Source organism: Corythoichthys intestinalis, chromosome 15 (genome assembly GCF_030265065.1).
Source record: "Corythoichthys intestinalis isolate RoL2023-P3 chromosome 15, ASM3026506v1, whole genome shotgun sequence".
Taxonomy (NCBI): domain Eukaryota; kingdom Metazoa; phylum Chordata; class Actinopteri; order Syngnathiformes; family Syngnathidae; genus Corythoichthys; species Corythoichthys intestinalis.
The window spans coordinates 53,602,596-53,626,278 of NC_080409.1; the positions used below are offsets into that span (position 1 = coordinate 53,602,596).

Below are 23,683 nucleotides of genomic sequence, written 5' to 3' on the forward strand. Positions count from 1 at the left end.
GCAACGTAGCATTTATAAGCCTCCAAGCTCTTAAAGTTTTTCAAACTTTCTTGAGAATAGGCTGATTTTGTGTGGACAAGATAGTTGTAAATATCAGGGTCAGGCAAAGACGGCGAAGACAAAACATCGATTTAGGCATCAAATATGGATCTGGCGAATGGATAAACTGAACGTTTTCCACATAACGCCTTCTATGCAACGCATCCAATGAGTTTACGGCATCAGATAACACCGGGGCTTCCATGAATTGCTCTATAACTTGCACGACTAATTGAAAACAATGAGAATAGGTCTAAAAAATACGGACAATATGGCGGCCGGATACAGCGACACGTCATTTTGTGACGTAGGTGAGTAGGGTCTATATGGAGTTTGTCACTTTCTTACTCACTACTGCCTCCTCTGTCCTAAAGTGTAACTGCAGCTCGTGCATGGCGCATGCTTGTACGAGCACGAACAGAAAGCAACGAGCGTTTGGCCAATTAAATCAGCACCGGAAATGTAAAAACAGCAAACATGATTGTTTAGTTGCAAGTCCTAAGTCGGTTGGAAAAGTGTTTTTGCCAAGCAGTGACTAGGGGTGGGCAAACTATTCCGCAAAGGACCGCAGTGGGTGCGGGTTTTTGTTCATATCCATCATGAGGACAGCCTTTCACCAATTTAGTTTCTTACAAGTGCAATCAGTTGATTGCAGTCAGGTGTTTCTTGTTTTTGCTGAAACCTTATTGGTAAAGCCATCTAAGCCGAATCAGTTGGAACAAAGACCAGGACCCACTGCGGCCCTCGAGGACCGGTTTGCCCACGGCTGGACTAGGCGAAGGCTCGGATGAAACAGCGCAGGAACGTGCACAGGCGTGTGTTCGCCCAGAGCGCTCGACCCGAACACTCTCTACTGAAAGGAAGAAAAAGGACTTTTTGGGGCAGTCGTAGTGGAGCATGCATGGAGTAGAAAAGTATTTTAAATCAACACTAAAATTCTGTATGGTACCTTTAAGCGGACCAAGGAAACATAATCAGTAATAGAATAATAGTAGAACACCGTTAAGCTAAAGGTAGTTATAGTATAGTACCTTTAACACTATCCATCCATCAGGGAAGCCTAGACTTTCCTCTTCCCAGCCACTTCAACCAGCTCCTCCGGCGGGATCCCAAGGGGTTCCCAGGCCAGCCGAGGGACATAGTCTCTCCAGCGTGTCCTGGGTCGTCCACGGGGCCTCCCGCCAGCGGGACATGCCCGGAACATCTCTCCAGGGAGGCGTCCTGGAGGCGTCCGAACCAGATGCTTGTGCCACCTCAGCTGGCTCCTCTCAACGCAACGCCCAGTCCCTCCCAGATGACCGAGCTTCTCAACCTATCTTTACTGTAAGGCAGAGCTTGGACACCCTGCAGAGGAAACTCATTTCGGCCGTTTGTATCCGTGATGCTGTTCTTTTGGTCACGACCCACAGCTCGTGAGGTAGGAACGTAGATTGACTAGTAAATCAAGAGCTCAGCTCCATCTGCACCACGATGGAGTGGTGCAGAGTCCGCATTGCTGCAGACGCTGCACCGATCCGCCTGTTGATCTCCCAATCCCTCCGACCCTCACTCGTGAACAAGACCCCAAGATACTTGAACTCCTCAACTTGGGGCAGGATCTAATATCCGACCCAGAGAGGGCACTCCACCCTTTTCCGACTTGGGACCATGGCCTCGGATTTGGAGGCGCTGATCTTCATCTCAAACGCTCCACACTCGACTGCGAACCGCTCCATTGAGATTTGGAGGTCACAGCTTGATGAAGACAACAGCACCACATCATCTGCAAAAAGCAGAGATGCAATGCTTAGGTCACAAAACCAGACCCCCTCAACGCTTCGGCTGCACCTAGAAATTCTGTCCATAAAAATTATGAACAAAGGGCAGCCTTGGGGAAGTTCAACCCTCACTGGGAACGAATTTGACTTACTGCCGGCAATGCGGACCAAACTCTGACACCGGTCATACAGGGACCGAACAGCCCTTACCAAGGGGCTCGGTCCCCCGTCCTCCCGGAGCCGCCAACAGGAATCCCCGAGGCACACGGTCGAATGCCTTCTCCGGATCCACAAAGCACATTCAGACCAGTTGGGCAAACTCCCATTCACCCTCGAGGACCCTGCCAAGGGTGTAGAGCTGGACCACTGTTCCACGGTCAGGACGAAAACTACACTGCTCCTCCTGAATCAGAGATTCGACTTCCTGACGGGCCGTCCTCTCCTCTGAATAGATTTTAGTGTGATCCCTCTCCTTTAACACCAAAAGTTCCATTCCTTTTAGTGTCAACTTTTGAATAACCGTCCATTGTAGTGCTGTCTATTTTGGGGGACAGATACATACAAGTCATGGCAGAAGAAGCCTATCGCATGATTCTCCGCTTTTTGGAAAGGGAGTTGGTGTTGTTGGCATGTGTTGGTGAAAATACACATTGGGTAAAAAATAATAATAATAAGTAAGTATTTTTTTCTGTCTGAAAGGACCCCTGTTTTAAGACAGTAGTCCTGTTTCGTTCAAATAAGCCACTATCTGCCTCTACTCAAAGAGTATGTTTTTTTTTTTTTTTTTTTTTTACAGTGATGACTAAGAAACCACATAGTGGTAGCTGGGTGTTTTGACCCCCTGAGTCATCAGTCTATTCTAAATGGCTTCCTCCTAGGTGCAATATTAGAAATAGGTATATGTACTTGTTTACGTAATTTCAAACTAGATGGTTGGTCATCCCCTCCAGAGACCCAACTATTTGTAAACAAACACTTTTCCATTTTGTGGTCTCTTTAAAATGCCACCGGGGTTCCAGTACATAAACCAATGTATTAATGTGGTTCTTACTCCTACACTGATATTTACAACTCATTTTTTGTGATATCTCCATATACTATATGCGTTCTACTGATATTTTATTACTACGGTGGCCGAGAGGTGTCGGGCGAAATGCAAAGTCCAAACACTTTGCAAATAGAAAAAGCACGAACCCCAATTGCTAACGCTTTGCAAAAGATAAAAAGCACGAATGCAAACTGAAACAACACGATCCCCAATTCCTTTAGCGCGATCGCAAATTGGCAAAAGCACGAACCCCAATTGCCACAACACGACAGCAAATGGTTTCGCAGCACGACCGTAAAATGCTCGCAAGACAATTGCAAAGACAATGACCCAAAAGTTAAAAAAATAATAATAATAAAAAAGACGACACTGTGGTGACCCTTTGTTGTTTGACATAATTCACCCACAGTACTTGTGTGTCCATTTGGCCGAGCGCGTTACCGGCTACATCACAGTCACGTGACACAGACACTTGAGAGCCGCGCGCGTTCCTGCTGAGTTGAGAGTTCACGAGAGTTCACAGAGAGCAGCAGAGTTACAGCGGCTGGACACAGCAATTCGAGCAAACAAGACTCTCAAAATTGCCTACCGCTTCAACACTTTGTATATTTATTAATATTAATTACGAGTGGGGATGTCACTCGTAGCTTTTTCTTAGCTTAGCTCCCACGGCTAATGGAGCTTACCAACTCTCTCAATAACAGAGGGTTATCCTAACAAGGCTAGCACGAACGTAGCGCAAACAAATTCGGGTCCATTTTGCAGTAAATTAGGGGGCTTGAGATATTAATTTTGAGTGATGACATCCCTCTAAGCCCCCAATTTACTGCAAAATGGACCCGAATTTGTTTGCGCTACGTTCGTGCTAGCCTTGTTAGGACACCCCTCTATTATTGAGAGAGTTGGTAAGCTCCATTAGCCGCGGGAGCTAAGCTAAGAAAAAGCTACGAGTGACGTCCCCACTCGTACTTAATTTAGAGGGTGGCCATCACGAAATTAATATCTTAAGCCCCCCAATTTACAGCAAAATTGACCCAAATGTGTTTGCGCTATGTTCGTGCTAGCTTTGTTAGGACACCCCTCTTTTATTGAGAGAGTTGGTACGCTCCATTAGCCGCAGGAGCTAAGCTAAGAAAATGCTACGAGTGACGTCCCCACTCGTAATAAATATCTCAATAAAAGCATAATACTGTATCCACAAAACCGTTGCAGCACAAACGATTAACATAATTTTGATATAAATTTGCTTCTGATGGGGGGGCAACTTTACGGAGGCCCGTAGAGATGGTCACAAAGCACACATAGCAATATACAAAGTGTCGTCTTTTTTTTATTATTTATTATTAGTTTTAAACTTCTCGGTCATCGTCTTTGCAATTGTCTTGCGAGCCTTTTGCGGTCGTGCTGCGAGCCATATGCTGTCGTGTTGTGGCAATTGGGGTTCGTGCTTTTGCCAATTTGCAATCGCGCCTAAGGAATTGGGGATTGTGTTGTGGCAATTTGAATTCATGCTGCGAGCCATTTGCTGCCGTGTTGTGGCAATTGGGGTTCGTGCTTTTGCCAATTTGCGATCGCGCTTTAGGAACTGGGGATCGTGTTGTGTCAGTTTGCATTCGTGCTTTTTATCTTTTGCAAAGCGTTTGCAATTGGGGTTCGTGCTTTTTCTATTTGCAAAGTGTTTGGACTTTGCATTTCGCCTGACACCTCTCGGCCACCGTATATTACTGAGTTTTTGTGTTAATTCAAACAACTTTTCTACGCCATAAATTGTAACGAAGACTGCCGCAAAAAGCCCTTTTTCTGCCCTTCATAGTGTTCGGGTCGAACACGCGCCTGTGCAACTTACCTCTGCCTAGTCTCCTCTTGGCAAAAACACTTTTGTAACCCACTTAAGACTTGCTACTAACAGTAAACAATCACGTTTGCTGTTTTTACGTTTCTAGTGCTGACTTGATGGGCGACAAGCATGCGTGCCATGCACGAGTTTAACATAGGCTGCAGTTACGCTTTAGACCAAAGGTGGCAGTCGCGAGTAGAAAAAAAAGTGACAAACTCCATATAGCACCACTGATGTAAACCAAATCATACAAGAGCTCACTTGCACTCAGCTTAGAGCACCTTTTCAAGGAGTCTTTCAGTGAAACACGGTTCAAATAATAGCATTCAAATTTGTTCACGCAATCATACAGTAGATATCGGCTACCTCACTAATTTCTATCCTGTGACCCTCATATCTCCTCGAACAGAATTCAATCATGAACCGGAAAGAGATTGACACCGAGTACCAGGTGTTGGTGAAACGCTCAGAACAGCTGCTGTCCTCGATGCAGAAGAAGAAACAGGAAGAGGAGGAATCTGAGAGGCTGAAACGCATCGAGGAGGAGATGGAGAAAGAGAAGAAGCGTCGGGAGAAAGAAGAGCAACGACGCGAGCTAGAAGAAGAGGAAAGACGACTGTACGTGTCAAGAGGACGAAAGATTATGGTGAAATATTTTGCAAATATGTGTTCAGGGTTTGATATGAATCTTTCAAAACTCTTTAGGAAATCGGAGATGGAGGTGAAGAGAAAGCAAGAAGAGGAAGACAGGAAGAAGCGAGAGGAAGAGGAGAAGGTTTTACAGGTTTGGGCTGCTGTACTTTGTTATATCAGTCTGTTTGTTATACAATATATCGATGTCTGGTGAAGAAAGGCCCCCAAATTGTGTTAAAAAAAAAAAATTTACTTCGTCTGGACTGGTTTCTGCGGAACCCCCCAGGAGCAAAGCCTTCGCGTGTGTACTTCTAAACTGGATACATCAGCAGCTACTCAATCACCACCAAAGAAATTCCACCGTTGACCGCATCCTAGCGCTTTGCATTCTCACCGAGCTACTTTTTAAATATGGTAAGGGAATCTTAGCTGCCTTGCTGATAGCTGTCAACTTCAGGAAGTTGTTCGATTCATTGAGCAGAGATGCTTTTGGAGCTTCGTGGGGGTTCCACCGCACCTCGTCCATCTTATCTCAGTGCTGTACTCCGGAACAGAGAGTGCTGTGAAGTGCCGCACAGTGACATCCGACTTCTTTCCCGGTCAACACCGGAGTAAGGCAAGGATGTGTGCTGGCGCCGTGGCTTCTCAGCGCTTGTATGGACTGGATTATGGATTGAGGAGTGTACGAGTCGGACTGCGGCGTGTCGTTTGGCGATGTCCGGATCACAGATCTGGGTTTCGCTGACGATGCGTTGATCTTCGCGGAGACCCTAGGTGTCTTGATGGCGTCTCTCGAAACACTGAGTGAAGAGGCGGAGCCGCTGGGCATGCGCATCTCCTGGGCCAAGACGAAAATCCAGGCATTCGGTGATGCTTTGGACGCTCCTGTAAAGTCCTGTAAGTGAATGGCAAGAGGGTCGCTGTCGTAGAAAGGTTTCCTTACCTTGGCAGTGTGGGAGATGTGACATATTTATGTTACAATGCTGTTGCCATAGTGTGCACTTCCTGTGGGTGTGGTATTACAGTATAAAAGGAATCTCTGTGATGTTTCGGTGACATATATGCTGAGAAGCACACTGAATAAAGAAATGTTGTTCTATTCAAGTCTCGGCCTTACATGTACTTAGCTTAAGGAAGTACATAACAAAAGTGGTGGCTTGCAGGAATTCAACCATTTCTTTTGACACAAATTGGGGCCCATTGTCTGACACGAGTTGTGCAGGGGCTCCGAAACGACTAAACATCTCCCCTAACTCCTCAATTCCTCTGGCCACTTACTATGGGCATCGATAGCAACCAGAAACATTCGATTTTCAAAAGGCCCCGCAAAGTCAATATGAATGCGGTGCCAAGGGTCCTGAGGAAAATCCCAAGGATTAAGTGGTGCTGCAGGTGGATTGTTGCAAATCTTCTGGCAAGATGAACAACTTTTTACGTCTCTTCGATCTGTTTATCTAAACCCGGCCACCAAAAATAACTTGTCGCCATTTCTTTCATTTTTAACAACACCACTGTGCTATTCTATTCTATTCATGGCTCCACGTCATGCAAACAGAGGTCGGTCGTCGATTCGGCCTCGCGTATGGAGCCATTAGCCCATTGGACAAGACTGTATGGCGTTCCTGGTATCTGAGCAGAAAGACTAAGGTTCGCATCTTCAGCTCCCTAAACATGCCTTTTCTTCTTTACTCTTGTGAAGTTTGTGCGCTGACTGTGGGGTTAACACGTTTGTGTGCAAGTCTCTCCGCAATATCTTGGGCATCCGATGGCAAGACTGCGTGTCGAACCAGTGGGTGCTGGAGATAGCGGTCAAGAGTTGTGTCGTCTGACAGATCCGTCTCCGACAGCTGGGCTCGTTCGGCCACGTAAAGCACTTTTCGTCCTCAGACCCCGCCAACAAAATACTGTTGACCGGGGAACCCAAGGGATTGGAACGCCTGAGGAAACATCTGCTTAAACATTGGCGAGAGCAGCTGGAAGAGAATCTTGTGAACGTTAGGGTAACGGGCAGGGCAAGTGCCCAGATCTACTGTATGCTAGGAGGTCAACTGCTGAGTGGATTGCGAAGGTGAACGCAGCGAAGCGCCTCCCTGGCGCCTAACCCCACACCTGACCTGACCCCAGGTGCCAGGGTAGAATAAAACTATTTTTCATAGCTAATCTGTACCCACAGTTTAGTAATCTGCGAGTACAGTTTAGTCATCTGTATCCACCATTTAGCAATGACCCGGAAACAGTTGTCACCATTTTATTTGGCGGGGACTCAAAACATCATCGGAGTAAGCAAGCAGCTGCACATAGGCGGCTGCCGCTGCTCTTGAGGACTACAGTTGTTTTGGAAGGTAACCAATGTACGTTTTATTTGGTCGATCACAGACTGCATGTACTGTATGTTACAAGTGACGTTGTTGAGCTGCTTGCTTGGTCCTTCGACGTTTGGAGTTTGTGCCAAATCAAATTGGTGACTACTAGAGCTGCAGCTATCGATTATTTTAGTAGTCGATTAATCGATGAGCTAGTTAGTTCAAATAATCGAGTAATCTGATAAGGAACATTAAAAATTAAAATACCTTAGCTGAGCCAAAACCGGTATTAAAAAAATAAAATAAAATAAGAATCTAGGTACAACAAAAGAACAATTGGCTAATTTACATAGTAAAAGTCTGCTAGCTTAAATGCTACAAATGGTTCAGACACATATTCCCACAAAAATTGGCAAAATATACCTTTAAACTAAATTACGAATGCGTTAAAAAAAAACAACATTAGCCCAAACAAAAACTCATCTTATTGTGGTCTTAACAGGGAGCAGATGGATTCAGCCATGTGAATGAGGCAGACTAGTGGGCAGTGTATCCACCCAAATCAATAAAACTAAAGGCAAACACTTTCAAACGAATACTCGAAGAACCAAAATTTAATTCGAATATTTTTTTCTAATCGAATCCTCGAGTTAATCGATTAATCGTTGCAGCACTAATGACTACTTTTCCCGGGGTATTGCTAAACTGTGGGTACGGATTAGCTATAAAAAAATAAATAAATAAACTGCTTTGTAAATATATTAATATGTGGTTACAGGTTACTAAATTGTGAATACAGATTACTAAAATGTGGTTCGGGTTAGCTACGAAAAAGATTTTTTTTTCTACCCTGGCAACCGGGGGGCTGCGTAGCTTACATATCTCTCTGCCAGTTTAATATTACCCACTTCCCATCCCAAAAAGATACTTGAAACCCACTTAAATCTACTTGTCAGTCACACAGGATATCTATCTTCACCGTGGTTTGGATCTTAGCTGAAAGCTGCATCATATGTTGTAGTGGCCTAAAATCAGCTCAGTTCAACTTCATTTCTAATGAGGTGAGGACAGCAGTAGCTCAGCTGAAAGGATTTGAGCTTCACAACTAGTTATTAGAGACATACTATTCGGCATCGTAAAAGATGTCTTGGGCGGAAGCCCCCAAACCTAGCTGAAGGGCATAGTCACCCATCACGCTCATGTCTCCCTGCGCCCTGCATATCCATGAGCTATTTCTCCGTGTGATTTGTAATCATATATATACTGTAATTGCTAATTGAATTTTCCCTCGGGGGATCATAATAAGCATATAATAAAGTTCTAAATGACATTAAATTAAGAGTGTCTTAGGGAATTCTGGCTGACTTAATTATAATAATGCTCCATGCAACATAATTACTGTACTGGGTTCTCTCCCTCTGCTCTCATTGCTTTTTATTTGGACAACAGTCTATGCTGACATTTGCTCGGAGAAAGATGAACATAAACCAACTGTGCAATGCAGTACATAAACACATTATGGGGGGGAATAGAACATGAGGAAGGATGTACATTGTTGTCCAAAAGTATTGGCACCCATGCAATTCTGTCAGATAATGCTCACTTTCTTCCAGAAAATGATTGCAATTACAAACCATCATCATCATTACGGCTCTTGCGTTGGGGCTGGTTTCCCATCCCATTGCGTAGAGCTGAACCAGGGGAGCTAGGCCCCTCCTGTACTGGCGGTCTTGTGCCAGCAGATTTGCATCTTTCAAGGTAACTCCGTGTTGTTGGAGGTCGTCTGCGATGGTGTCAAGCCATCGAGTGCGGGGTTTTCCTCGTGGTCGTCTCCAGCATGCAGCCTTTGGGTCTAACTTCAGGATGGCTCTTGTCAGGTGGTCAAGAGGAAGACGGAGAACATGGCCAAGCCGGCGGATGCGGCGCTGTGCAGCCAGGCGGGAGGCTCTGGGCTGATTTGTCCGGGCTCTCAGGGTTCGTTGGAGATTTTCTGGGGCCACCTGATGTTCTCGATGGTTCTGAGAGCCCTGCTGTCAAAGACGTCTATTCTTGCGGCCAGTGTCTTGTTTAAGGGCCATATTTCGAAGCCATAGAGGAGAATAGAGACTACGGCGGTGTTGTACATTCGGAGCTTCGTCTTCCGTGAGATGGCTTGGTGCCGCCAGAGTGGTTTTCAGAGAGACTGGAGGGCAGAGGCTGCAAGGCGGAGAACCTCTGATTTAAGATCTCCGTTATCGATTACCGTGGACCCCAGATATAGATTGGTCTTGGTCCAGCTCAGGTGGCGACCAAGCTTTTCTGCCTCTTCGCTGTATATACTCAGAGCGTCCATCAGCTGGTTGTAGAAGGTGCTGAGCAAGATGGTGTCGTCAGCGTACTCCAGGTCAGTCTGTTGGTCGTTGCCAAGGGACACTCCGGGTACTCTCTTACATACCCTGCACATCAGGTGGTCGATTACACAATTAAACAGGTCTGGAGCAGCTATACAGCGTTACCCTAACCCTGGGTACGTTAGAGTAATACAAACAGTCAAACCGTAAATACGGGAAAAGATACTATTCCCTGACTGATTATTATTAAGTGTCTTAGAGTAATCAGGCATGAAAATCTCTCACCTTTCGGCGAAATTCGCCGTTTTGAAGTAAAAAAGGATGACCTACGTGAATCGTGTAGATCCGAGGAGAAAATTTTTAAGGGGGGGGGGGGGGGCATCGGGTGTAGGCATGTGCCAGTTACCTTCACGGATTACCATGCTATGAAAACATCGCGGTTACAAAACCACTAAAATTTCCCGTCATACAGTAGTACGTATTCGTTATTTTTCATGTGTCGAAAATGCAGCCAGAAGTGGCTTGGCGCGGCAGCGCTTCCCCCTTCCCCTGTTTGATGCTGCGTGTGTCAGTGACGCTATTCCAGCAAACCCAAAAACAAGCACTCCAAACGCAAGCCGTAAATTATTCAATTTATTGATCTCTCAAATCGTGGTAACTGAAATATACCAATTGAATACATTTAAAACGTTGTACACTCGTATTTTTCCACATGTGAGTAGCTTCAACAGTTTAGCTTCATGAAAAAGTTCGCCAAAAACAAAACACACATTTTCCTTTCAAATTCAATACACAAAGTTACTAAAAACTTACAAAGACGAATGATAGGCAAGGCTTAGCTAGGACAGCAACTTCATTGAGGTTAATCACAGCCGCTGAGAGAGAAACAAGTTTGTATGCGGGGAGGGAAAAAAAAAAAGAGCGTCAAAGATCGCTAATTGCGACAGATGATCTTGTACTAAGCACAAATTCACATTCGCTGGAGGAGGTAAAGTATCCCAATTGTTTTTAGATGAATGCATTTGCCAGCATATTGAATTTGGTGAGTAATGGTTTTCGTTTTCATATTTTGTGGTATGACAAAGTTACTGCCGTTCGTTGCAGCTTGCGTTGAACGCTGCCGGAGCATCCGGTAAAAAAATAGCTCCCGTTAAGGTAGGGTCAAGCTTGTGTATTTAACGGTAATATAAAAGCAGTGTTGTCAATAACGCGGTATCGTAATGCGTAACTAATCTGATTACTTTCTTTCAGTAAAGAACAATCTAACGCGTTCATTTTTCTAAATCAGTAATCTGAGTAAAATTACTTTCCTTGATGCCTGTGCGTTACTATTTTGTTATTGCCCCATAATGTGTGTAGAATGAAGAATTCTGTAGTCATGGGAGTGACATCACATGTCACATTCTTTAATCGGGGATGGAACAAAAAGGGTCACGTGTATTACCATGATGCGTGAGCGCTGGGAGTTTGCGCCCAAAACAACATAGCCATGCTACCTCGCCAGGATGCAATGAAATAGGCAGGAGATATACTACAAACGGCTGCATTTGCACACTGGAAACACAGCCATTACTTCACATTTTTGTCCAGTAAAGATAACAAAAATATCTTCGTGCGCTGCGAACTTTGCGCTGGCTCAAAAAGACTGTCGACCGCTATAAGCATCCAATTCAAGCGCCACTTGGAATAACAGCACAACAGGTAACACGACAGCCAGGACTTTTTGATACTGCTCGTGCTCAATCCTCGGTTCAAGCTCAGTTGTTGTTGAAGGTTTTGAAAGCTTAGGTTTAAAGAAATTCTAAATATCCATCTTGCCTCCTCAGCTGTAGTTTTGGCTAAGCAATGCAAACGGCTGTCTCTAAGGTTCTATAGTCACATGATCTGTTCGAAAAATAATTTGGACCCATTATGAAATACTTTGAAGGATTCCTGTTCATTTTATTCATTTTTGTTGTTTGTTTTATTGCTCTAAAACATTTATAGACAACATTGTAATGGCCATATTCAATGGTCTTTATTTTAAAGGGGAAGTTCAGAATTTTTTACATTAGGCTTAATCTTTGAGTTAGCCGGGGTTTAATTAGTCGTTGGAGTTGATTTGAACAAATTCTATGCAGTTTGACAGTTATTTGTTAGTTTCAGGGCTCCGGAGTGGCTAAGCTAGCGCGAGTCAATGGTGGTTGAAATCAACTCCTTCAACTAATTAAACCCCCGTTAACTCGAATATTAAGCCTTATGTGAAAAATTAAAATGGTCAAATTTGCCACATGTAGGACGTTTTGCCGACGGCGGACATTTTGGCAGAACGCCGGAACATATTTCCTCCACACCTTTCTCACCTTTTTAACCCCTGACCCATTTTCATGCCTGAGTAATACAAACAGCCGATCGGAAAATACGAGAAAATATACTATTCCCTTCATGTGTAGTGGAGGGAGAGTGAAGAAAGCGTTGGGCTATCTCCATAGCTCAAGAGTTTCAACATAAATCCATGGGCAGCGATGTCACAGACCTCCATGTTAATTATACTAACCACGGGAGCACAACACTGTAGTCAGCCATTTTTGTTGTTTTGGCTTAGCACTGTTAGAGGATTCGAGGATCGACTAGTTTTCCCTGTGACCTCCGTAACATCATTTCAACGCTTCTGATACATAGCCGTAAACTTGAATTCGTCCACAGAAAAGATTCGTAGTCGTCGAAAAGAGTTGTATTCACATACCCACAGAAAAAAATCCGACGTCAAGAATTTTGTGTTTACAGATACAAATGCCTAAATGTGAGCACGAATGTCTAAATATGAGTATGAATATTTTATATACGAACACGAATGTGCAAATAAGAATACAAATCTTTTTGAGACCAATGCCTCCCCATATTCTTAAGGCTTTTGAATTGTTGCTCTCAAGAAAGAAATGAACGAGAAAGAAGTGGACAGCAATCCTCTTGCAGGCTTATTATTGTCCCTCTATAGGGCCTCTATAGAGCCCCTTGCCACCATAGTGTTTTGGCCTGTCTCCTGGTATCTCTTCCTTGAGTCATTGTGCCATGCCGTACAATCTGCACTAAGCGATTTCTGAAGGCTCAAGATATGAAACCCAGAAAAAAATATTCCCTTAGGAGTTGGTCTTTAAAATTGCCATGGCTTCCCACCCTATTTACACGACATATTAGCAGAAATTGATTGATACACGATGTTTATTTCTTCCCGGGTAGCTGGTAGTTAAACTGTGATATTACATCTCTTTCTTAAAAAGTAAACAGTGTATTTTTTGAACATTATTCCACGTGATCACTTTCTATCCAAGTCAAAACACCCTGATCCTCAACTTGGACCAATTCCCAGAAAGGTTCCTATGTGGGCTTGATTGATGATCTTATACCCTGACATTTTTTTCCTCTTAACTAAACTACTTGCACCTTTTGTGCGCTCTCTTTTGTTCGACAATTATCTGCTTTACTCTCGTGTGGTATTTGTTCTATCCATTCATCCTTGTCAGTTTTCCTCATTCAAGATTCAACACTCTTTGCAAGTATAGTTTTTTTTCTTGTTTGCACATTCCTCCTTAAACCAGGGGTCATCAACCTTTAACATTCAAAGAGCCATTCTGACCACTGGGAGCCGCATGCACATATTGATAATGGACATGATTCTGTCAGACTGATACTCGTACACAGGACGACGTCACACACTTCGTCACACAGCCCACTCATCCACCGTTTGCGCACTGCTGTCACGTCTCACTCGCCGACCCATCCAAAGAAAATGACGACGACTCTGGCCCATTCTCTTCTTTGGATCGATGAAATATTGCATTAGCTTGCGCTAAATTTAGTTTTCGATTCACCCTGCACGTTTCAAAGTCGCTCGATTCCTTGCCTCCTTCGTGACCGCACAATGGCTCCTAGTATATGTAGTTTTGTGTGGTGCTTTCCATTTTGAAATAGGAGAAGAAAAGATGAAAGATCCATGCAGCGTTTTAATGTTCATGAGGGCATTAGATCTCTAAAACTCAAATGACATTACAGTGATCTTTTTTTTTTTTCGCGGTTAATGAGGACCAGAACCCGCCGCAATGAGTAGGAAACTGTGAAGTAGTTTTTGTGTGTGTTCAATGTGTTTATTCAGATTTAGCATTGGGAAGAGATACATGTAAAACATTTTTTTTCACTTTTTTTCCCAAAGCAGATTAAAAAAAAACAATTTATGGATATGTATATTTTAATAAATGTTTTTAAGCACTTCAAATGTAATAATTATAACTTTTAGACAAGTTATTGTCCCACAGAATTACTTTTAAACAAGAATTAAGTATAAAAATGCTTGTCTTTATTAAATGCTTCATTGAGTGAGTCCACCCACCCAACTCTGCTCCATCTCCTCACTTTCACACAATGAGTTGCCACAACAACTGTTTAACAAGTTAAACGATGATTGATGCATGCGGCGCTTTGATGCTGAAGCTTCCAGGCATCTGTGGCAGGATCAAACAGAAGACGTCTATCAATCATTGTTAACTTTAAAAAGCAACTCCGGTGCATTGCCTGAACAACAAAGAGCAAGGAAAGGGAGGGAAGGAGAGTGAAACTACGCGATCGGCTCAGGACAGCTCCTGTTTTACTTGGTTGATTGACTTCAAGTAAAAACAGGCGTGGACCTCAATTTCCACATTTTCAAATGAGCCCAACCAGTGGTATGTGGGTGACGTCATTACAGCATGACAAGGCTTCAAAGATGAAGGTCCGGCACGTCCGGTGTTAAAGGGTTATCGGCCGGTCAGATAATGAAAAAGGTCGATACAGATATACAGTGGTATGAAAAAGTATCTGAACCTTTTTTAATGTCTCACATTTCTGCATAAAAACACCATCAAATGTTATCTGATCTTTGTCAGTCACACGGATGGAAAAAAACAGTGTCTGCTTTAACTAAAACCACTCAAACATTTTTAGGTTTTTTTTATATTTTAATGAGGATAGCATGCAAGTAAGTGAACCATCACATTTAATATTTTTTGGCCCTCCCAAGAAGTGGCCGTCCACCAAAGATGACACCTAGAGTTCAGCGCAGAATACTCAGATAAAAAAAAGAACCCTAGAGCAGGGGTAGCCAACTCTGGTCCTCGAGGGCCCCTATCCAGCTTGTTTTCCATGTCTCCCTCCTCCAACACACCTGACTCAAATAATCAGGATCGTTATCAGGCTCTTGGAGAGCTTACTGATGAGCTGATCATTTGACTCGGGTGTTTTAAAGGAGGGAGACATGGAAAACAAGCTGGATAGGGGCCCTCGAGGACCAGAGTTGGCTACCCCTGCCCTAGGGTGTCTGCTATCACTGGCACACTCCAATATCTCTGTGCACACATCAACTACATGTAAAACTATGGCCAAGAATGATGCTCATGGAAGGACTCCACGGAGCAAGCCATCGCTGTCTAAAAAATAAACATTGTTGCTCGTTCAATGTTCGCAAAAAGGCACTTGGACGCTCCACAGACGTTTTGGCAAATTCTTTTGTGGACTGATGAAACCCAAGTCGAATTGTTTGGGAGTAACACACAACGTCATGTGTGGAGGAAAAATGGAACAGCTCACCAACATCAACTCTTCATCCCCACCGTGAAGCATGGTGGAGGGAGCATCATGATTTGGAGCTGTTTTGATACCTCAGGGCCTGGACAACTAGCAATCATTAATGTAAGAATGAATTCAAAAGTTTTGCAGCAAGTTTTGCAGGACAACCTGAGGCTGTCTGTCAGACAGTTGAAGCTAAATAGAGGATGGACTCTGAACCAAGACAATGAGGACACAGAAACACAGAAATAAATCAACTTCAGAATGGTTTCAGAAGACCAAAATACCCATTCTCGAGTGGCCAAGTCAAAGTCCAGACTTGAACCCCATTGAGATACTGTGGCATGACCTAAATACAGCGATTCAAGACAGACATCCCAGGAATCTGACTGAACTACAGCAGTTTTGTTGAGAGGAATGGGCCAAGATTAGTCCTGATCGATGCGCCAGACTTATCTGCAGCTACACCAAGAGTCTGGTTGAAGTTATTGCTGCCAAAGAGGGGGGCAAAACATATTAAATGTGATGGTTCACTGACTTATTTTTCCCCCCTCCTGTCATTGTTTGCATAGTATCCTCATTAAAATATGAAAACCTACAAATGTTTGGGTGGTTTTAATTAAAGCAAACAGTCTTTTCATCTATGTGATTTTGACAAAGATCAGATCACATTTGAATGTGAATTTATGCAGAAATGTGAGCAATTCCAAAAGGCTCAGATACTTTTTCATACCACTGTGCGTCGAATTTCCAAATATCGGCGCCAATCATCGGCCTAATCGGTCCATCTCGAATGACTACCAAGCATCTTTACCAAACCAGCAGACTTGCCTCATGTTGAAAAAGTTACTTCCCTCTCATTTATTTTCTGCTGCATCAAGGACTCGCATGATAGCTTGGCCCCTTCAGTCCTTAAATCTTTGTGTTGTGGTGTCATTAGGGAAGTTCCAAGAGAGAGACTTTGTGATTTAGGTCTGCTTTAGAATTACAAAACCTGTGGAATAGCTCTTCTGAGGGCCATACTAGGCTTTGCTGGGAACCATAAAACCTTTTCTTGTGCTCGGTGACTGTGGAGTAGCTCAACACTTGAATCACCTCATGTTTCACTCCGGTCATATTTCATAGCTGCTGATCTGACCATCCACAAGAATGAATAAAACATTATTGGCACGGAGGTTATTCATATTTAAAGCACCTTAAAGGAAATAGCCCAAGATGGACTTCCTCAACGGCTGTGGAAGTAGAAGACATTTTTCAGTCAAGGGTGGATAGCCCAGGTTGGACACGTCCTTCTCCTCCATTAAACTATCCCCCCAATAATTTGCGACATAATAAGTATTTTTGGAGCTGGAGACTTTTCAAGTAAAATCTATACAGTTCTCATTTTAGTCGCGCAATAATATGCTATTTAAATACAGTGGTACCTCTACTTAAGAACATACAGTGGGGCAAATAAGTATTTAGTCAACCACTAACTGTGCAAGTTATCCCACTTGAAAATATTAGAGAGGCCTGTAATTGTCAACATGGGTAAACCTCAACCATGAGAGGCAGAATGTGGAAAACAAACCCAGAAAATCACATTATTTGATTTTTAAAGAATTTATTTCCAAATCATGGTGGAAAATAAGTATTTGGTCAATACCAAAAGTTCATCTCAATACTTTGTTGGCAATAACGGAAGCCTTCCTTTTCTCGTAGGCACCGTCTGTTTGCATTATTCTAAGACACTTAATATAATCAATCATGGAATAGTATCGTTTCTCGTATTTACTATCGGACTGTTTGTATTACTCTAACACACCCAATATAAAATAAATAGCACTTATACCATAATTTAGGAAAACAAGCAGAACATAGGGCATAAGAGATACATGACGCCTTCTTATTACTGAAGCCTGACATGTGCATCATGCAGCTGACTGAGGAAGATTGAAGCTGACAAGCCCACGTCTGCAACACCAACTTTCACTAATCAGTTCTCCCGGACAGCCCAGAACAAATGGCGGGACGCTCTGTCCCAACACAAGGAACACCGGAAAATGCCCGATATCCAACTGATAAGACAACTGACAAGACTCCAAGAGCCCCTTTGACGCTGGGGTGGCAAAATCCACAACCCTCGTTGCCCGGATAACAGTAACTCCCGAATCCCCTTGTCCAATCCACAAACAGATAATAATCCTAAACACACCCTTTTTCCTGCCCACTGCCTGCCCCGCGAGAGCCGTCAAAAGACTGAATGTTTAACTAATCGTGTTCTTTTTTCTCGGGAAACTTTTGTTGACATGATAGGGTGACCTTGCCTCCCCGCCTAAGTCCGCTTCTGTTTCGCCTTGCTGTTTGATCGCTGCCGACCTGAATAAATTGTCAACTTGTTTTCGGTGAGCCTTCTTTAAACCTTTCAAAATGGAGTCAGTACAAAGAGTTGAAACTAAGGTGAACACACGGAGTTTGGCCTTTTGGCCGGGATGTAAGAATCCTGTCGGCCCGGGTCGTTGGAGCTCGGCTGGCGCGATTCCAGCAATCTGGCTAAAAGGTCAGATTCCTTCACTTGTAATGTTTTTGTCTCCTAAGACACATTTTTCGCTACTTATTGTTTCATCATCATCATGAAAAAATTGTTCGTCAACGAAACATATTCGTTATCATCATCGTTGAGGAAAACAACACTGACATTCACTCTGATGGCAGCATGCATGACGGGCCAAAATGGATAATGAAAAACCGATGTCGATATTATGGGTTAACCCTTAACCCTCGGCTCCACGGCAGTATCGAGCAACTCTATCAAGCATTGCGGGATGTCAGACTGGCACAGCGATGCATTGAATATCTTAGTGAAAACCACCGCCAGCATGACGAGGCATTGTTTGAGGACCCTTCCCAGCTAATCCGTCCGGAGGAAACTATTGTTAGGAAAGAACTCCCAAACTGCTGTTGCTCTGTTTGTCTAGACCAGTGGTCTCAAACCGGTCCTCAAAGGGCCGCAGGGGGTACTGGATTTCATTCCAACCAAACGAGACAAATACCTTTTCACCAATCTGGTTTCTTACAAGTGTAATCAGTTGATTGCAATCAGGTGCTGCTTATGTTAGTAGAAACCTCATTGGTTGAACTGTTTGTGCTGGATCTGTTGGAACAAAAACCAGGACCCACTGCGGCCCTTTGTGGAGTCGGTTTGAGACCGCTGGTCTAGACACATGACCATGCTTTTTTTAATAGTGGATTAATAGCTTTAATCAGGCTCAAGTATGCAGCCAAGTTTTAATTGCTCTATACACTAGATTCTGCCAGAGAAGACCATCCGCATTAAGACAGCATGTGCTTTGTTTGTGTGTGTGGGATTTTTACAGGCGGAGCTTGAAATCCAGTTTGCCCTAGAGCGTGAGGAGCAGGTCCAGCGGACCGCGATGCTGGAGCAGGAGAGACGTGACAGAGAGCTTGCCATGAGGATTGCTCAGAGCGAGGCTGAGCTGATCACAGATGATGGTCAGATAGACCCCAGTCTGCGCAGGTATTACATGTTCATAAAACAAACGTATGCGGGACACACATGTTGAACTCGTTTTAACAATAAAATTAATTAACATGAATTATTTCTGATTTCCAAGCAAGTGTAACCGCTTTTCTCTTATTACTCTGTCCTCTCATAGTGATGAGGCTTTTTCGGATCTTCCTATTTCTGCATCCTCAGCCAAAGCCATGTAAGGACTCAGGACAATTCATTAGTAGCATTGAAAAAAAAAAAATAGTCACAATCATAGTTCCATCCATGCTTTGAGTAGATCAGCAATGTAAAGCCCTTGTTTCATTCCCCCTAGCCCACAATCACACATCAAATGCAACAATAGATTTTTCATTAGTAAAAATCTTTGGATGTGCTCTTCTGAGGATATTTGTGTTTGATCAGGAGCGCAGATCATACTATTTACTCTGAGTGTTTGCTCAGTTTGCTGTTTAGCTCACACATTTATGTTTCGACATCACGTCCTCTGAAGATGGATTATAACCACTCAATATTGGTGCCGGTTGCGTTCTTGTATAATGATCGATTTGCATCTTAATTCCAGATTAAGATTGCATTCAAAAAGTAGACTGTGTTTTTTTGTTGTTCTTATTGATGCTATTGGGTCCTTGAGGGTGCATGGGAGTTCGCCCAACCAGTCTACATGTGTTATGTGGATCTGGAGAAGGCGTTCAACCATGTGCCTCGGGGAGGCCTGTGGGGGATGCTCCGGGAGTACGGGGTACCGAGCCCTTGGTAAGGGCTGTTCGGTCCCTGTACGACCGGTGTCAGACTTTGGTCCGCATTGCCGGCAGTAAGTCGAATTCGTTCCCTGTGAGGGTTGGACTCCGCCTAGGCTGCCCTTTGTCATCGATTCTGTTCCTAATTTTTATGGATAGAATTTCTAGGCGCAGCCGAAGCGTTGAGGGGGTCCGGTTTGGTGGCCTCAGCATTGCATCCCTGCTTTTTGCAGATAATGTGGTGCTGTTGGCTTCAAGCCATGACCGCCAACTCTCACTCTCAGCTGAGTGTGAAGCGGTTGGGATGAAGATTAGCATCCCCAAATCCAAGACCATGGTCCTCGGTCGGAAAATGGTGGAGTGCCATCTCCGGGTCAGGGATGAGATCCTGCCTAAAGTGGAGGAGTTCAAGTATCTTGGGGTCAGTGAGGGTAGGAGGGAGCGGGAGATCGACAGGCAGATCGTTGCGGCGTCTGCAGTAATGTGGACTTTGCACCGGTCCGTAGTAGTGAAGAAGGAGCTGAGCCGAAAGGCGAAGCTCTCGATTTACCAGTCGATCTACATTCCTACGCTCACCTGTGGTCACGAGCTGTGGGTCGTGAGCGAAAGGACAAGATCCCGGATACAAGTGGCCGAAATGAGTTTCCTCCGCAGGGTGTCCTGGCTCTCCCTTAGGGAGGGACTAGGGGTCGAGCCGCTACTCCTCCGCGTTGAGAGGAGCCAGCTGAAGTGGCTCAGGCATCTGGTTCGGATGCCTCCTGGACGCCTCCCTGGAGAGGTGTTCCGGGCATGTCCCACCAGCGGGAGGACAACCCAGGACACGGTGGAGAGACTGCCTCACGGCTGGCCTGGAACGTCTTGGGATCCCGCCGGAGGAGCTAGTTGAAGTGGCTGGGGAGAGGGAAGTCTGAGCTTCCCTGTTAAAGCTGCTGCCCCCGCGATCTGACCCCAGAGCAAGCGGAAGATGATGGATGGATGGATGGATGGATGGATGGATGGATGGATGGATGGATGGATGGATGGATGGATGGATGGATGGATGGATGGATGGATGGATGGATGGATGGATGGATGGATGGATGGATGGATGGATGGATGGATGGATGGATGGATGGATGGATGGATGGATGGATGGATGGATGGAGAAACCCAGCAACAGGACAAGTACTTTTTGTAGTCAGTATTGAGGCTTTTCAACTGGCAAAGCTAGCTATTATAAGCTATCATTTACAGAGCTGTTCAATGCGTATCTCTGAAAGGGGCTAAAGATGCATGATGTTGAGTTGAAGCGACTAGTAAAATACAAAACGCGTATTTATGAGTAGGTGGCTAAACGATTTAACAACTAGTTGCGCACATCGCTAATGGGAAAGACTCTGATCAATAGAGCAGCAGTATCTTAGAGCGCAACTTTCGAAATTTCGGGAGTTACATATCTTTTATAGCAGTGCTCTCCAACCCGGTCCTCAAAGGCCCGCTGTGGGTGCGGGATTTTATTACAACCAATTGAGATGACGACACTTTTTCACCAATCTGGTGTTTTTCAAGTGAAATCAGTTGATTGCAGTCAGGTGCTGCTTGTTTTAGCAGAAACCTCATTGGTTCAACTATCTGTGCTGGATCAGCAGGCACAAAAACCAAACCCCACAGCAAGCCACAGCAAGCCTTTGAGGACCGGGTTGAAGACAACTGTTTTATAGTACTATAGTAATTTCCCGAATATAAGGCTTTTGCTTTTTTCACTCTTCATAAAGCACATAATTTAGTTTCTTGAACTCATTTGAGTCAACGTTTATTGCAGCTCCGCAACTCGGACCATAACAAACGTAACAACACACACTTGCTGTGTCCGTCAACTATATCTGTCCCTCGGGAAACTCAAACCCAAATAACAATAGTTCCTATTGTTATTGTCGTGTCGACAGGGGTGAGCTCTCTCGGATTTCCAACTTACGTTCTCACTTTCATTTTACCGTATCAATCCATGGAGGAAACATTTATTCATCATGATGAAACGAGCAAGTTATATAGCAGCCTTTAAAGGAAAAGTCACATCTGTTTTGTTTTCTCCTGGACTGTGGTAAGTTCAAGAAGTTATCAGATCATATTATTACCATACTGTACAAACAGTTCCCTCCATAATTATTGGCACCCCTGAAAAAGATGTGTTTTTTAGCTTCTAATATATATTTTTTTAATTCAAATAATATGGGACCTTAATGGAAAAAAAGAAAAAAATCCAACCTTCAATACAAGTGCATTCATTCAGTAGGGAAAAAATCCCACGTAAAGAAAAAATTCCTTGACATCAAATAATGTGTGTCACAATTATTAGCACCCCTGGTGTAAATACTTTGTACAACCCCCTTTTGCCAACAAAACAAGGTCGGGGGACTGAGATGGCCATGGGAGGAGCTTGATTTTGTGTCTGGTGAACCATTTCTGTGTAGATTTGGCCATATGTTTAGGGTCATTGTTTTGCTGAAAGACCCAGTAACGACCCATCTTCAGCTTTCGGGCAACAGATTTTGATTTAAAATGTCCTGGTATTTCAAAGCATTCATGATGCCATGCACCCTAACAAGGTTCCCAGGGCCTTTGGAAGCGAAACAGCCCCACAGCATCACTGACCCACCCCCATACTTCACAGTGGGTATGAGGTGCTTTTCAGCATGCGCATCTTTCGTGGCACGCCAGACCCACTTAGAGTGTTTGTTGCCAAAAAGCTCAATCTTGGTCTCACACAAAAATACACACGGTCCCAGGCTTCAACTGGGACCGTGTGCTTTGGTCAGATGAAATATTAGAAGCTAAAAAACACATCTTTTTCAGGGGTGCCAATAATTATGGAGGGCACTGTATTGTCAGTTTACGGTAATGTTTTGAACTACCAATGTGCTATGCGTGTGCTGTGTTTCACCAGTCAGTAAAATGACATTTCTGTATCTGTACACGAGCTCTGTTTTCTCGTATTCTTCTATTTATTGGTGCTAAAATTAGCGTGCGCGGTATACACGAGTACAATAATTTTCCCTAGATTTTACAAGTAAATATGGGGTGCGCGTTATACACGGGTGTGCCTTATATTCGGGAAATTACGGTAATATCTTTCGTAATATCAAGCGAAAAAAGATTCGAAAAACTTTTCGTAACAACGTAAAGTGAATATTTCGTGTACCAAAGCTTTCATATGTAGATGTGCCACTGTATGGTTTAGTCTAGGGATAAACAATTTTACTAGTCAGTTAAACGCAGCATCATGCGTCTTGAGCCCCTTCCAAACATAAGTTCCGGGATTTAAACGAGTAGTCCTTATGTCTGAAAGCAATTTCCCGGGTCGACTGACACGGACATTAACCGGGTCGCATCCCAGTATAATGTCCAGGACGTGGCATGCATGACAGTAGCCAGATATGACAAAAAATCATTAAGACCTGTGGTCGCTAGCCTCATGTTCCAACCTACTATTAGCAACAGTCCATCGCTTCGCTCCCATTGCTTATTTCCTGCCAGCACAATCCTCCTCATGTCTCAATGTCTCAGCTAAACTGATGATGATGGTTCTCACTAGTTCCAACTTTTTAGTCATCATTAATAATGCTGTAACCGCTAATCTGGATGATGAGATAAGACATCCTCTTTCTTAGACATTAGCAGCTGTAAATAGAGGGCTTAATTCCTCAGTATTATTGAATTAGCAGCCTCGACTCTGCGGGAAAGCTCGGGTATGTGATTTCAGACCTGCTGTTAACTGTCTGAAGGTCTGCACAACCCATTTGATTCATAAATTAAACAAGGGAGCGAAATGTTTCGGTCCAGCTGATTTTAAATACACTTTAAGCTACAGATGAGATGGGGGGCAAAGTGCTGCGTAAACCTCCGGCTGACATGCTTGTAATGTGTACTGATTG

General features: G+C 43.9%; 1 protein-coding gene across 2 annotated transcripts in view; it reads left to right on the top strand.

Annotated features, from left to right (window-relative positions):
* Positions 1-23,683, top strand: part of LOC130930694 (unconventional myosin-VI-like) — a 130,649-nt gene that overhangs the window by 94,063 nt on the left and 12,903 nt on the right. Inside the window, exons 26-29 of one of the 2 annotated variants that reach the window (XM_057858734.1) lie at positions 5,091-5,299; positions 5,387-5,465; positions 18,881-19,041; positions 19,181-19,231. In XM_057858734.1, the coding sequence (XP_057714717.1) occupies positions 5,091-5,299; positions 5,387-5,465; positions 18,881-19,041; positions 19,181-19,231 (500 nt within the window). The remainder of the gene's footprint in view (positions 1-5,090; positions 5,300-5,386; positions 5,466-18,880; positions 19,042-19,180; positions 19,232-23,683) is intronic. The other variant, XM_057858735.1, reaches the window with a different exon arrangement.